Source organism: Callospermophilus lateralis, chromosome 2 (genome assembly GCF_048772815.1).
Source record: "Callospermophilus lateralis isolate mCalLat2 chromosome 2, mCalLat2.hap1, whole genome shotgun sequence".
Taxonomy (NCBI): Eukaryota; Metazoa; Chordata; class Mammalia; order Rodentia; family Sciuridae; genus Callospermophilus; species Callospermophilus lateralis.
Genome location: NC_135306.1, coordinates 152,844,037 through 152,861,289, shown reverse-complemented (window position 1 = coordinate 152,861,289; position 17,253 = coordinate 152,844,037). Strand labels below are relative to the sequence as shown.

General features: G+C 35.5%; 1 protein-coding gene across 1 annotated transcript; it reads right to left on the bottom strand.

The window, feature by feature from the left end:
- Positions 1-7,441: 7,441 nt before the first annotated feature.
- LOC143391360 (olfactory receptor 52E1-like) lies at positions 7,442-8,380 on the bottom strand. The gene has a single exon (XM_076844059.2). The coding sequence runs from the start codon at positions 8,375-8,377 to the stop codon at positions 7,442-7,444; it is 936 nt and encodes a 311-aa protein (XP_076700174.1). The 5' UTR covers positions 8,378-8,380.
- Positions 8,381-17,253: the final 8,873 nt, after the last annotated feature.

Below are 17,253 nucleotides of genomic sequence, written 5' to 3'. Positions count from 1 at the left end.
TTGTAGAAAAGCAGGAGTCTATGCAAAAGAATCACCATAAGCTATCTTTTCCTGCACCTTCTTTGGTTTGTTTTTTGTTTGTTTTAAATTTCTTCATTTGTAGTTGGATACTTTTATTTTATTTATCTATTTTTATGTGGTGCTGAAGATTGAAACCATCTCCTCGCATGTGCTAGACAAGTGCTCTACCATTGCCCCAGTTTATTTTTGAGATGGAGTCATACTATGCTGCCCAGCTTGATGTTCAAGACTCCTGAGTTATGAGAAGTTTGCATGTGTATCATCAGTCTTACCTCCTGAGCCTTTATGACAACACTCTTACTTCGTCCTAGGATGCTATGCTTAAATTTCTGTTTATTCCTATATTACTGCCGATTACTTGTCTTTTGAGCGATTTTAGTTTGTTATTCATGCTTTCTCATATATGAAATGAAAACTAGCTATATTTGCCCTATTTTATATATAGCCAAATCTCACTGAATAGGGTTTTCAGAAACAGTGTTCCACAAACTCATGTGCTGAAATTGCTTCTTCCATACTTTATAATCACCCTTAGTTTTAAATGTAGTTCACAAATGTTTATTGGTGACAATTCACTGGGGAGACTGAAATGCCAAATGCAACATTTGTAATACAGTAAGGGTTTCTGTGATACACTCAATAAATAGACCTTTTTTTTTTTTTTTTCCCAATTGGGATTCCTGAAAGAATGGAGATAAAATAAAAGCAGAGAGGTGTTCTTAACAAATAGTATCTTTCATATTGATGAAGACTATTTTGGAGGTTTTGATAGTAATCATTTCATTAAATCCTAGAGTTAGACATGTATTCCTAATTGGAACAGGAAGATATACTGTATGGAAGAAAATGGAGAAACACAGGACTTCTACATAAAATAACTTACTCAGAAGTGGAAGGGAACTTCTTAAATAAACTCACTAACTTTATTATTTCCCCATATTTTTATTGGTGCTTTATAGTTATACATAATGGTGGAATTCATTATTATATATTCATATGTACACAAAATATAACAATAGAGTTTGACCAATATCATTCCCCAGTATTTCCCCTCTCCCTCTTCTCTTTTCACCCCTGATCTCTTTTCTCTACTATACTGATCACCTTTATGAGCACCCCCACCCCAGCTTTCCTTTACTTTTTCTCTTTAGTTTCCACATATAACAGAAAACATAAGACCCTGGAATTTCTGAGCTTGGCTTATTTCTCTTAACTCTGTTTTATCAGCTTTATCATCACTATGACCAAAAGACAAGAACAACTTAAAGGAGGAAACCTTTATTTCGGCTCATGATTTCAGAGGTCTCAGTCCATGGATAGCTGACTCCATAGCTAATAGGCCCAAAGTGAGGCAGAACATATGGTAGAAGGGCATGGCAGAGAACAGCAGCTCAGGACATGACAACAGGAAGCAGAGAGAGAGCTCCACTCATCAGGGACAAAATATAAACCCCAAAGCCATGCCTATAGTGGCCCATCTCCAGTGACCATACCCTGCATGCCTACAGTCACCACTCAGTTAATTCATATGAGCAGATTAAGTCACCAATAAGGTTACAACTCGTAGAATCTAACCATTTCACCTCTGAACATTCTTGCTTTGTCTCACACATGAGTTTTGGGGGTTCAACACATATCCACAACATAACAACATCATGTTCTCAAGTTCCATTCATTTTTGCAAATAACATAATTTCTTTTTTCTTTATAGTCAAATAAAGCTCCATTGTGGGGCTAGGGTTGTGGCTCGCGGTAGAGCACTCGCCCAGCATGTGCAAGGCACTGGGTTCGATCTTCAGCACCACATAAAAAAAAATAATTAAATAATGGTATAGAAAATCACATCAATCTTTAAAAAAATCTCCATTGTGTATATATACATCACATTTTTAATTGATTTTATTATTTTTAAATACATGACAACAGTGGAATGCATTACAATTCTTATTATACATATAAAACACAATTTTTCATATCTCTTTATATAAAGTATGTTTATACCAATTTATGCCTTTATATATGTTCTTTGGTTTTTTTTGCATTACAATTCTTAATACACATATATACCACAATTTTTCATATCTCTGTATATAAAGTATGTTGACACCAAATTCAAGTCTTCATACATGTACTTTGTATAATGATGTCCATCACATTCCACCATCCTTGATAATCCCCTTCCCCCTCCCTTTCCCTCCCATCCCTCTTCCCTATCTAGAATTAACCTAATCCTACCATGCTCTCCCTCCCTACCCAACTATGAGTCATCCTCCTTATATCAGAGAAAACATTTGGCATTTGTTTTGCGGGGGATTGGCTAACTTCACTTAGCATTATCTTCTCCAATGCCATCCATTTACCTGAAAATGCCATGATTTTGTTCTTTTTTAATGCTGAGTAAAATTCCATTGTGTATATATGCCACATTATTTTAATCCATTCATCCACAGAAGGGCATCTAGGTTGACTCCACAGTTTAGCTATTGTGAATTGTGCTGTTATAAACATTGTTATAAACTGTGTCCCTGTAGTATGCTGTTTTTAAGTCCTTTGGGTATAGTCTGAGGAGAGGAATAGCTGGGTCAAATGGTGGTTCCATTCCCAGATCTCCAAGGAATCTCCATAATGCTTTCCATACTGGCTGCACCAATTTTCAGTCCCACCAGCAATGTATGAATGTACCTTTTTTCCCCACATCCTTGCCAACACTTATTGTTGTTTGTTTTAATAATAGCTGTCATTCTGACTTGAGATGTTATCTTAGAGTAGTTTTTATTTGCTCTGATTGCTAGATGATGAACATTTTTTTCATATATTTGTTGATTGATTGTATATCCTCTTCTGAGAACTGTCTGTTCAGGTCCTTGGCCTATTTGTTGATTAGGTTATTTGTTTTTTTGGTGTTTAGCTTTTTGAATTCTTTATATACCCTAGAGATTAGTGCTCTATCTGATGTGTGAGGGGTAAAAATTTGCTCCCAGGATGTAGGCTCTCTGTTCACCTCACTGATTATTTCTTTTGCTGAGAAAAAAAACTTTTTAGTTTGAGTCCATCCCATTTATTGGTTCTTGGTTTTAATTCTTGTGCTATAGGAGTCTTATTAAGTAAGTTGGAGCCTAATCCCACATGATGAAGATTAGGGCCTACTTTTTCTTCTATTAGACACAGAGTCTCTCATTTAATTCCTAGGTCCTTGATCCATTTTGAGGTAAATTTTGTGCATGGTGAGAGATAGGGGTTTAATTTCATTTTGTTGCATATGGATTTCCAGGTTTCCCAGCACCATTTGTTAAAGATGCTATCTTTTTCTCCAGTGCATGTTTTTGGAAACTTTGTCTAATATAAGATAACTGTAATTTTGTGGGTTAGTCTCTGTGTCCTCTATTCTGTATCATTTGTCTACCAGTCTGTTTTGATTCCAATACTATGATGTTTTTGTTACTGTTGCTCTGTAGCGTAGTTTAAAGTCTGGTATAGTGATGCTCTTCACTCTGGTATAGTGATGGCTTCACTCTTCCTGCCAAAGATTGCACATCAAATCCTAAAAAAAAATTCCATGTGTATATACATCATATTTTCTTTATCCATTTATCCATTGATTGACATCTAGAGTCATTCCATAGTTTGGCCTTTGTGAATTGTGCTGATATACACATGAATATGTATGTATGTATCACTATAGTATAATGACATTAATGTATTTAGTATAAATTCCAAGATACTTAGTTTATTCTTTTCTTTAAATTTTTTTTGGTCTTTTTTGGAACTGAGGGTTGAACTCAGTTTATTCTTATCAAATTTTCAAGTTCATCACCCCTTTTTCAATAGCATAGAATGAATAAAGATATGGAGAAAAGATTAGTTTTATAATACCTGAAATCAAGATAAAGAAAAGGCAGGCATGGTGGTACAAGTCTGTTTCCAGCAGCTTGGGAGGCTGAGGCAGGAAGATTGTAAATTCAAAGCCAGCTTCATCCCAACTTAGCAAAGGCCTACGCAACTTGCGAGACTCTGTGTCAAAATACATTTTTTAAAAGGATTGGAGATACGGCTCAGTGGTTAAGTCCCTGGGTTAAAATCCTTGGTATCCAAAAAAAAAAGAGTAAATAAAAATATTTTGCTCCAGGAGTTTGGAAAAATTGTTTCAAGTAGACTGGGGTTTTAGCTTAGTGGTAGAAAGCTTGCCTATCATGCATAAGGCCCTAGGTTTGATCCTCAGCACCACATAAAAATTGATTCAAGTATATAAATATTCATTTTTAGATTAAGGACATGATGCTGGAATAATAACATCTAATAATTATACAGTCTCTCCTCTATTCTTTATGTATCCTAACCCAACAATTCCTTACTCAAACTTGACAAGAATTGTAGCATTAATATGCTTATTTTTATGGGTGCTGTGGTGCATACCTGTAATCACAGTGGCTCAGGATGTTGAGGCAGGAGGATTGCCAGTTCAAAGCCAGCCTCAGCAAATGAGACACTAAGCAATTCAGTGAGACTCTGTCTCTCAATTATATACAAATTAGGACTGGGGATGTGGCTCAGTGGTTGAGTGCCCCTGAGTTCAATACTAGTACCTCCCTCCCCCAAAATATGCCTTTTTACAAATAAGGAAACTTAAGCACAGAGAAAGTACTTAACTTTCTATAGTCAAAAGGTAGTTAAGATGAAGGCTATATCTGAACCCATTAGGTTTTTCTCCCTAGAACTCCATCAATTAATTATCAGAAAAACTGGGAACAGGTCTAGACACCTGAGAAAGTCTTCATCACAGGTCTGACATAGTAGAGGAAAATAGATGCCTATATATGGTGGGAACTACACGCACCCAGTTGCTTCTCCCTTCTCTTCACAGAGGAGCAAGAGTCTTAATTTACTGGGGCATAGTATACATGAAGAACCATTGCTGCTAAAAGAAAGGAGCATCAACAGTCCCTCTAACCATAACATCTGGCATCATCATCCAAAGTCTCCAACAGCTCAGGGAGGGGTGCAATCACTGGGAAGCCTCCATCCCCAGGACCCAGAAACGGCACCAGCTTAATGCCGCAGTCTGGCTGGGCAAAATAACCGGGAGGTGACAAGCAACTTGAAGGTTGAAGCGGGAACTGCTTGATTTCGGGGAAACTCAGCGGGAACTCAAGGTAGCAGGCACCCAAGGTAGTGGGGGCCGCTTTATTGCAGAACAGCAGAGGTCTATATACCTAACTGATTACACACAGCTTGATTCAATTAGCATCATCCAGATACAGCAGTCAGCCAATAAGGAATCCCCACCAACTTAATGGCTCAGTGGCATTGCCTTACAAACCACTCCTCCTGGCAAGCTGCCAGGTGCCATCTTGACTTGATTTGCAGTCCCCAACAGCCTAAGACTGAAGCTCACCTGGCATAGAAGATAATAGAATATCCCCCCAGTTCCCACCACCAGGCAAGCAGGGGTGAAGCAGCAGCAATCTAATTCACTGAGAGAGCCTCAAGAACCTGGAGGTTGAGCAGATAGATCTCTGGTTCAGGAGGAAAAGGAAGACCTCAAGCTGACAGCAGGGTAGACATTGAGAAAGACCCTCTATAGCCTGTGCTGAAGTCACTACAGACTTTGATAGCAAGAAAAAGAAATGGATGAATCAAATAGTTGTTCACTCATTAAATAAATTGAATGTGTAGTTAGCAGCCTAACAGAAAACTCCAAGCCCAGATAGCTGTATTGGGGAATTTAACCAAGTTTCAAGAACTATGTAGCAATTCTACACAAAATGACCAATATTTAGCAAGAGAGTAAACACTTCTAAACTCACTCAACATAAATGGGGCAATAAAATTTAGAGGTTATTTTCTAAGTAAAATAAATAGAAAGATAAGGGATGAGTTCAGTATCACTGAAGAGTCACAAAGCTTAACTGATAGATTTATTTCCAAAGGAATTCAAGTTTAGAATTCAATTTTGATACAAATACCTTCTAGAAATTTGTGACATCAAATTTATATTGTAATAAAGTGTTTTTTGTGTGTTTGTTTTCTATGAAGAGCATGCTAACAAATCTTCCCTTACACTTTTAAATGATTATTTGTGGGATTTAAAAACTAAACAGTTCTACAATAAAAGTATTTCAAGAAACTTAGGCTTTTCTAAGATTTCACCAATTTTCCCTTGAATTTTTTCCTCACATAATGTAAAAGTGTCACACTTTTACATTACACTGGGGGATGATGTATGGAACTAGAGTTCCATTAATACAAATAAACAAAAGCCCACTTAGGTTGTGATAGACCTGGGACATCACAGGGACTTGAACATTCCATAAGGATGAAAAATTTCTAAAAGTGGTGTTAAGAAGAAAAAAAGGGGGGGATGACAATAGACAAAACTGGAATTGAATAGATTATTTGAAAAGAGATATCAGTAAGTTTGACTCTATAAACACATCCAACAATTAAACAATAAATCTTTAAAAATAAAAAGATATCAAATTTAACAAAATTGTAAAGTTTTGCACATAATTATCATATCCACAGTATTACTTTCTTAACATCTGACATTAACACAGCAAAGTCAAGAAAACATTCTCTTTTTTTCTTTGCTTGCTTGTTTTTGTTTTTGTTTTTGTGCTGGGGATTGAACCCATGGCCTTGTGCATGTGAGGCAAGCACTCTACCAACTGAGCTATATTCCCAGCTCCCAAAACATTCTTTTTGACACTGAATTCAGGCATATGAAAATACTCTAGTATTTGTTATTTATACCAACACTAATCAAACTGATCTGGTACTTTTTATACTTCTTTATGAAAGTCTTTAGAGATTTTGTTGTTGTTGTTTTGTTTGGTTGTATGTAAATTTTGTTTGGTTTTGCTTTCAGCCCCCCGTAACTTCAATCAATGTGCTCAGTAACAATGGAAGCAGGACAGTGTTAGTTTTCTTCCACAGTAGAAATCTGAATAATTTTTAAACATTGGAAATATGTAAATACTTTATATGCATAACTTGGGCTGTAATGTTTATTCCTGGGTTAAGGAAGGAGACTTAACAGGACAAAGAATTGCTATTGATAATCCTTCCCTAGGATAGATCTATGTGCCTTCCTAATGTTGTCTGTCCAGTTTGAACATCAGAAATTACTGCCACACCTTTCTTTTCCCTTTTTCTTCTTCCATCCATCTTTTTTTTTTTTTTCTCGTGGGACTGGCAATTGAACCCAGGAGCATTCTGCCACTGAACCCTAGCTCCAGACATTTTTTTCTTAATTTTCTTTTTTTTATTATTATTTTTATTTTTTAAAAAGGATGCTGCTAAGTTTGGACTTGGCAGTCTTCCTGCTTCAGCCTCCTTAGCCCCTAGTATTTACCAGCATGTGCCACCATGCCCAATTTACTACTCCTTTCTTAAAACATTCTTTATAAACACCAGGGCTATTTTATTTCTTGGCAAACATTTTCAGCACCTGGTCTCTAATCTGTTTAGTTCTTACTCCATAAATTACAGGGTTGAGCGCAGGTGGGATGACTACATAGAAATTGGCTAGAAGGATGTGGATGTAGCGTGGTATGTTCCGGCCAAACCTATGGGTCATGAATGAAAAAAATGCAGGGGTGTAGAAAGTCAGCATGACACACACATGAGAGCCACAGGTGCTAAGTGCTTTGAGCCGGGCATCCTGAGAAGAGAGTCGAAATACAGCCTGAAGGATCTGGACATAGGAAATGACAATGGCTATGATGTCACACACCAGGATAGAAATGGCACACAAGCCATAGATGATATTGACCTTGATGCTGGCACAGGCCAGGCGGGCAATGCCCATGTGTTCACAATAAGTGTGTGGGATGACATGGTGTCCACAAAATGGTAACCGCAGGATGAGTAGAACAAAAGGAATGGCGAAAGACAAGGGTCTCAGGAGGATTACCCACGCAATGATGAACACCACTTTGTTAGTCAGCACTAATGTGTAGCGAAGAGGATTACAGATGGCCACATAACGGTCGTAGGCCATGGCCACAAGTACAGCTGACTCCATGCCAGTGTACAGGTGGATGAAGAACATCTGGATGAGACAGCCCTCAAACGTGATTTCTCTCAGGTTGAACCAGAAGATGCCAAGCATCTTGGGAATGGTGGATGTGGACAGGCCCAGGTCAATAGATGACAAAATGGCCAGAAAGTAGAACATGGGCTGATGGAGACTGTGTTCAGTCCAGATCATATAAAGGATGGTTATATTCCCAAGTACAGCAGTCAGGAACACAGCAAAGAAAGGAAGACCAATCCAGTGGTGCATATTTTCCAGTCCAGGGATCCCCAGAAGGAGGAAAGAGTGTGGATGATATAGGGTGGTATTAAGTGAAGCCATTTTTCAGAGCTCTCTATATTAAAATACATTTAAGGCCAAATTCCTCTCAATCACTGAGTAAGTCTCATCCTTGTTTAATGCACACACGCAAAAAAAAAAAAAAAAAAAAGAAACTTCTATCACATTTACCCGTATTTCTGTATCACAGAGACTTGAAAGTATATAAAGTTTAATGGTACAATATGGCATACTTTATCACAATCATTCAATTTAACTCAACATTTCAGTTCAACAAACTGATTATCCAACATTTAATTGCAGAATTGTATGCAAAGACTGATTGCAAATGATGACCAAGAGAAGCGTTCCTTTCCTGATGAAACTTAAAGTGTTAGTGATTTAAAGTTAGTGGTAGTGATTGTTATAAGTTATACAAGTAAGCAATTTAAATTAATAAAATATTACTAAGATAAAATTATTCCCCTTGCCTCTTTTGATATACAAAAACTTATCCTGGAATTTTTATACTATTTCATAGAAGAATATTTGGTTTATAAGTACATACTTTATGAACAAAAAATAGGAATGGACTTAGACATGATAAAAGTCATTATGATTGTAAATAGGCCATATTTCTGTGCTGTGGAAATATAATTCAGTCTTCAAGAAAAACATCAATGAAGCAAATCAGAATCTTCTAAAACAATTTTGTATATGTGTAGACATCCTTATTTAAGCTTCTGAAACTATTTCTCATCCCATAGTTGTCTTCTGATCTCTCCAGTACACTCTGCCTTGAGATTCTAATATTGAAGACATAGTAAACTATGTATCAGGACAATACTCTTACTGTGGTCTGCTTCTAATAGAAAACACATACACACTCTTCATTTTTGACCTGATGATAGGCTTTGCTACTTTTAGGTGTCTTCTGGTTGACACTGTCAAGAAAGAAACATCATTTATACACATGCACACACAAAAGGATTTATGTATAACTTTTTAAGATATTACAAAGTTGTTAGGTAAGTAAGGTAGTTTATATACATCACCCCTTGACACTAATTCTATTATTTTCTTCTTATACCAAGTTTTTGTCAGAATATACCCTGTTAATGAAACTAAGCACTAATAAAGAGCTCTCTTACACACAATTCTCAGCATGTGTGTGCATGTGTGTGTCTTGCAAAGATGCATAGAAGCTTAGGTCTTTAAAAATTCCCTAAAAAACCTTATAATGGAGAATTTGATCACAGCTATTGGAAGGAGACAACAAAATTGAGTTAAGATAATTAGTCAACAGCAAACAAATTGCTAGATTGAGAGACTAGAAGAGAATTTTCAAGAAAGAAAAAAAATAACTGTTTAGAAAACTATCCCTATGAGCAGGGATGACTATATGTAAGGAGTAAACTAAGGGGTTGGGGAAAGAGTTGTAGTACATTTTAATTTATAATCACACTTTTTCTCTTTGTTTCAGCTAATTTAACAAAATTCTGTGCATGATTATGGTAGAATATTAATCAATATACACAGGGATTGAGCTCATGTTCTGCAGCTCATTGCCAGGTGATTCATTTTCAGGATATTAGGGAAAATTATTTTTCTTATGCCTATAAAATTGTTCATCAAAAAAAGCTGGGGGTAGTTAAGGTTACTGGTTATCCCATTCTTAAGAATATCACAAAGTAAAAAGCTATAGCGAGCTTACTTCCAATGTAGCTTGTCAGGAAATCCCTAGCAGGGGATTTTAATATAGTTAAAGGCAACTGATTTTCCTTATCTTTAGAGATCTGCACATAAACTGAGTTACGCATTTAGAGACTATACCACTGTAAATGATTAAAACTACTTGGGGGAAAATAGAAAGTGATTTGTTGTGTTTTTCATGGTTGCAATGGATAAAGGATAATTTTGAATGGTCTCAGATAAATCAAATACAGTTCTCCCTTCCTGTTAAACAGGCTTGGGCTAGAGCCATTATCAGACCTTTAAATTATGTTACAAGAGATTGAAGAAGACATACAATGAGAAATAATCAGAAAATATGAAGAGAAAGAACCTTCATAGATCAATAAATAGACAGGATCCATGTCAGCAAATAACTACAGTACACAGAAAAATTAGCAAAAATGTCAAATGATATATGAACTGCATGTAGAGACTACATAGAAAGAATGAAAGCCACAGTTGCTCAAATGTACAAAAGATTATACCAACACATTCTTACCATCAGTTCTCATACCATTTTCCTATGATCAGAAGGTTTTAATTTCTTCCCACTACTATATCACCTACTGCTCTTTCCTTTGTGCTCAGCTAGCCATAGATAAGAATACATACTAAAAATGTTAGTTATCTGCAGAGACACCTGGGGAAGTGAACATATCTCCCTTAACAATTCTTCTGAATTCCATATACTTAGGAGGGTTGTGTTTTATACTGTGTTCATAACCTCCAGAGCGAGACCTTAGGAACATCCTGGGTACTCTGGAGACCACAGAATTCTGAAAAGAATTAACCCTCTCACATTAAGTTAAGAGATACAGAATAGACAATCCATGTCCTGATTCTGAAACTGGATTCTCAAATTTAGGATTATCTTAATTCTAGGAGAAGAAGATGATGATGATGATGATGATGATGACGACGACGACGATGATGATTATAAATTTCTTAAAATTTTTTTTCCAACAGGGGGCCTGGATTTTGTTCTAAGGTCTTTATCCTGACCTCAACAAGCAGTGTGGGGCCCTTCCATGGCCCTTAATATGTTGGCTAATGACTATAATACTGCTGGGTTTATTTTCTTAATACTGTGCAAAACTACCACATTAACTCATATTTTTTACAATTGTGCTACTACAAAAAAATTAAGCAAGCACACTAAGACCATTACCATGACTCAATATTTAGCATTTATCTTAAAGTTAGAAATTTATACAGTTTCGCATACACTAGCCTCTATCAAGCCATTCCAGTCAGAAACAAAAATGCAGGGGGCAGAAACCAGTCGTGTTGTCATCATTTTCCCACTGACTGTGTAAATTAAACCATGTACAAATTTTATTTTTCTCTTAATCTCAGTTTTGAAGCTTATAAAAGGAGGAAATTTGTTAACTAAGATTGATTTCTTTTATATTAACATGAATTTATTATTCTACCTAACTGATATGGAGACAGAAGTAGAGGAGGCCAGAAGAATTCTATAGAGCTGAATTTTCAGTCTTCCATTCTAGAAGGCTTGCCCATGAGTGACAGGGACTGATGTTAGACTCTCAGAAGATTAAATTTCATGGTACATTCTCTAATGATTTAACAAATATGAAGCAATCATGAACTTTGCATTTGACACTGTTTCAGGCACTGTTTAGCATTAAACAGAACCTACAAAATGCTTTTTCTGTAGTAAGAGAAGAGCAACAGTCAGAACAATTAAGTTTAGTATAGAGATGACAATGTGAGTTACATGGAAACATAAATGCAGAGCAGGGTGGGGATGGTGATGGTAAGGGTCGGCAATTCTAAGATCATCAGAAAACTAACACTAAGAATATGGAATTTAAGCACAGGTTTGAAGGAGGTGAGGAGGGAAAAAATCATGTAGAATGTGGGAGAGGGTGAAGAGAAACATTTCAAGCAGAGAGAGCAGCAAATGTAAAGGAAAGCTGTACTATCTCGGCATGGTACAGGAAAGTACATTCCACAGAATCAAAGTCTCTAGGATACAACAAAATTAGGAACCCACAGATCTTCACCATCACATAGCCATTCACAGGCTATCTCTGAACAGGAAAATGCCTAAGGAGATTCTCATAATGTCTAGCAATCAGGGCAGATCATGAAATTTATTTCAGCAAATCCAATTGCTTGTTTGTTTTCTTTTCAATTTTAAATATAATTTTAAAGGTATGGAAGCAGAATAAACAAACACATTGTCAAGTTATCAATAGCTACTCTTTAAAAAGTTGACTGATAATCCCTGAGGGTATTTATATACCTTCTCATTCTTGCTCCTGTCAAGTTATGATAACCCCTGTTAAAACGGATACCGTATCCACAAAGGAAAAAGAGAACATCATGTCAAGAACACTGCAAGAAAACTCCAAGTCAATGTTTCTGATGAACAAGCTGCAAAATCCTCAACAAAATATTAGCAAACCTAATTTGGCAGCATGTAATATTCACATACCATGACCAAGAGAATTTACACCTGGGATACAAGATTGTTTCAACATATCTAGATGTTTTTAACAGAATGAAGGATAAAATCATCATGTTGATGGATGAGGAGAAGGTATTTTCTTAGAAAAAAAACTTCAACAAAGTCAAAATCTTTTATACTAAAAAGTATAAAACACTGTCAAAAGAAGTCAAAGCACTCATACATAAATAGAGACATCTTCTATGTTAATGGATTGGAAGACTTTCTATTCTTAAAATGTCCACATTAACTAAAACCAACTACAGATTCAATGTGAACCCTAAAAAATCCAAATATTATTTTTTTACAGAAATAAGAAACAATCCTTCATAACACATCAAAGTCAAAAGGTGAAGAAATGTTCAGCAAGAAGAGCAAAATTAGACACCTCAAACTTCCTGATGTAAAAATATTTGCATCAGGCACAGGCACAAAAACAGACATACAACCCAATGGAACGGACCAGGAGTCCAGAAGTAAATCCATCCACATTTGGTCAACTGATTTTGTTAAGAGTTCCAACAATACACAATAAGATAATCCCTCTGATGAAGTGAATATCCAGATGCAAAAGAATAAAACTGCACCCTTATCATATATCATAAACAAACATTCACTCAAACTGGATTAAAAACTTAAGACATGAAAACATAAAACTCCTATAAGAAGACCTAGGTGGAAATCTCCCTGACATTTTATAGGCAAGGATTTCCTGATTATGACACAGAAAACACACAATCTTTGAAGGAAACCTTGAAAGTTAATGGACAGTTGAAGACACATATTGTGGTCTCACAGATGTGTAATTACCTCCAAATTCATCAAACGGTGTACATTGCATATGCTTTTTGTGGTGCATTAATTATACTTCAGTGGTGTAGTTTAAAAAGGCAGAAGTTATAGAAACACATTAGTTGTAGTATGAAGCTTTAGAATAAAACGCAAAACTTAAAAAGAAATGAGAAATTTAATGATTACCTTGTGAGTCTACCTGAACTCTTCATTTACTCACTCTGTGTTGGAGTGCAGTAACTGATGCTCCAGGTTCCTTCATAATCTCTGACTTTAATTTAAAAACAAAGCATACTTGTTTATTCAAGGATAAACATTCTTATGAAGAGCAACTCTATTCTAGTTGTAGCTATTTCAATCAACTAAAACATTGCATTTGTTAAGTTCTTAAATCACATGTCTTTTTTTATCTTTTTTTTCAGTTGCTCCCTCTATTTTTCTGTCCTATTCCATTTTCCATTTCTTACTCATGGTTAATCTAATAAGCAATAACTTATTCCTTCAAACATTTTATTGACTTCAATGTGATTATATTTATATATAAATATAATGTACATTATATATAATATAATATTTATCAATATTCAATATTCAAAGATAGAATAAAATTAGGCTGAGGCAGGAGAAGCACAAGTTCAAAGCCAACCTCAGCAACATAGCAAGGCCCTAAGCAACTTAGTAAGTCCCTGTTTCAAAATTTAAAAAATAAAATAAAAAGGACTGGAGATGTTACTCAGTGGTTAAATACCCTTGGGTTCAATCCCTGGCATAAAAAAGTAAATAAAATGATATGTTAGATTCCTATATACTTACCACTAATTTTACGTGCATGTTAACAATTTTCAATATTTGTTTTTAGTATCTTCTACCCTACTAGAAAAACTCTACAGATACAGGTTGTCCTTATGTGATCCAGTCCCTGTTTTCAGCCCCACAAGTAGTAATAGACCAACATATTCTGAAAATTACAATTATTTAAAGGTATCCTATTGGCAAATTTCTTCCTTAATTAGAGCATTTCACTCTGTCTGGATTATTATCTTCTCATAGTTGTCCACCATAGACCTCCTTCATGTTGCACTTAAACATCAGTTTCTCATCTACTCTTACTGGTCCTTCAATCTTGGTCACATCTTTACATTTATTTGCATTTAGAGGGGAGACATTTCTTCATTTACTTCCATTTGTTACTGATCCCTCTCTTGTCTTTCTGCTTATGGATTCTAACAAAAAAGGGAAAAAATAAAATAAAAAAATAAAATATAAGTATACTAGATCAAGGACTCTTGCTTATATACATAAATGTATCAAAAACCCTGCATATTTTACTCAACTCTAAATTGATATTGGATAGATCATACAAAGGAGACTAAATGTATTGATCCCTGTTCTAAATTTTGTAAGACCATGGATAAAAGATTTATCTGGTCTAGAAAGATGGCCTTCACTCACATTTGTAAGTTTATTTCATAAAAGATTGAAAGGTATGAGTTTTCAAGAGATATGCAAGAAAGACATGTCTAACACATATTTTATAGGAATAAAAAAAAGTATGCAGCAGGGGACTTCTGTTTTGTTGTTTAGACTTAGAAAAAGGAGAAATAATGAAAAGAGCACTGAATCATAGCACAATAATGTCCACAACCAGATGCAAAGGATTGCCTGATTTCTGGGGTATTGCTCTGCAACTTTTTCTCAGGTTCATACAAGTGGGAAAAGGGAATGATAAAAAAAAAACTGTTTGTGATTTAATCAGAGATGCTTGTCTCTGATTAGCCAAACCTTTGACCCACAGGCATTAATTTCATCCAGAATTCCTGATTGCCCTTGCTCAGACACTGGATATATTACCAATATGGTGTCAACAGGAAGACTCTCAAGAGTGAGGCTCTACACATGCATAAGGTGGAGCCCTTCCAGTCTGGAGCTGTCATTGAGCACATGCAGAGCTGGTTGCTGAATTATGGATGAGCCAAGAGAATGATAAGATAAAGACTCATAAAAACAGGAAACACTAAGGTTGTATAAACATGAACAGGAGCATATGTGCTCTGGACATAGGTGTGGATAGGATCAGGGTCAGGAACCTGCCAAGGTCAAAGATCAGCAGCAGTCTCTGGGCAGAGATAGAGTAACAAATGCCTAAGAAATCATCCTGAGGAGATGCAGAGGTTGCAAAAGACATGAGTGTATCTCAACTGAGCTCCAACTCTCCAGCATCTGCTTCATGTTCCTATCAGACTTCAAATGAAGAAGATAAACTCAAAGACAGATTATTTTTAAAATTAAGGATTGCAACCACGGAGCATTAACCCCAAGCAAGCATTGAGCCTTTTTTAGAGTAGAGTGCTATGCACTGCCCTGGGCACACACTCATGAAGCCCTCCACAACATTAGCTAAGCTCTGTGAGTTCAGCTTTGCAGATATATAGGTTAGTTATTATTTCAGGGTAGAAAAAGGGAAAATGACTTTGTAGGAACATACCTGTACCAATAACTATGAATGAGAAATAGATTGGTTTATTTTTTTAATAAAAAAATACTGAAGAAATAAAAAAGAATATAAAGTGGATGATCTGTCCAATATCAATTTACTTAGAAAATTTATAATATTATATGTAAAGCAGAGTCATTGACTGGACAGACCTTGTCTTTTGACACAAAAGTATATTTTCTCCATAAATAATGGTCCAGAAATATGAAGGCATGAGCTCCATCTACTATTGTTTTGCAGTACAGAATGAGTTAATGAAAGGTTCATAGAAATATTCTAGGTAATTAAGAAATCTGTTTCTTCTGACTTTATTTTCTTGTAAGTCATGGTGCACTTCATGACCCAGATTAGAAACCAGAATCCCCAGAGATCTGTGTACTTTTGAAAAACTGGCTCTAGGGAATTTTCTAATGAAAGTTCCTCCCAAGCAAAAAGCAATGCCCTCATAAAAACTGAGCAGGTTTTGACAATACAGAGATAGGAATCCGTTTTGATGCTCAGCCTGGTGAGTCTTCTCTGTCTCTCAACTTAGAGATGCAAAGGGGAAAGAAGAGGCATAGAAGAGATGACAGGAGACAAGGGTTATGTTTGGGGAAAGCAGACTAAGGATGAAGCTTTGGGAAAGAATAGGATCATGGCAAATAAAAGCTATGTAATATTAATAAAAGCATTTAGATTTCATTCTGAATCTAGTAGGTGTGCCTTTTGGAAAAAAATGTTATATCTAATGCATAAGGGATAATATGCATGAGGGATCTCTTTGGAACATGGTTCAATGTTTTGAAGGAATTATCTGTTATAAACCTAATACAGATATAAGTTATTTACCTTTATTATCTCTGTTTCCTAGATTAAGAAACTGAGTTGTAGAAATATTACATTACTCGTGCAATGTCACACAACTAATAAACAATAGTTACTATTTTATTCCCTTTAAATCCAGAGGAACTCAGTCATAAAGCTAGGTTTCAAAACAATCAGTCCAGTGCAGAGCTCATGTTCTTGAGCCTTGGGAAGCACTGAACTGTAATGACTTCAAGAAATGGTGATTTGAACCATTCCAATTAGAATGTAGACAGAGTACTGGTTTTGATAGGTTTTTAAAAGATGAATTGTTAGTATTTTTCTGTAAAGAGGTTAAAAAAAGGAAAAGGATGATCTCATATTTTTAAATTGACCAATTGCCGAATGATAATGGCATTCATAGAATTAGCAGCAAAAGATGAATAAGTGACAATTGGCATTTGGTGGAATCAGTGTTGGAAATTCAATTTTAGAAATATTTAATTTGTACTATTTTTGGAAAAAAAGGTAAAAATAATTTCTTAGGAGAATTTAGTCATGTAAATCTCAGTTTTAGTTGAATAAATATTATGGACACATTTATTTAGGAGTCTTTATTAGAAAGATAGCTATCAAAACAGTGAATGTGAATGTGATTTTCCA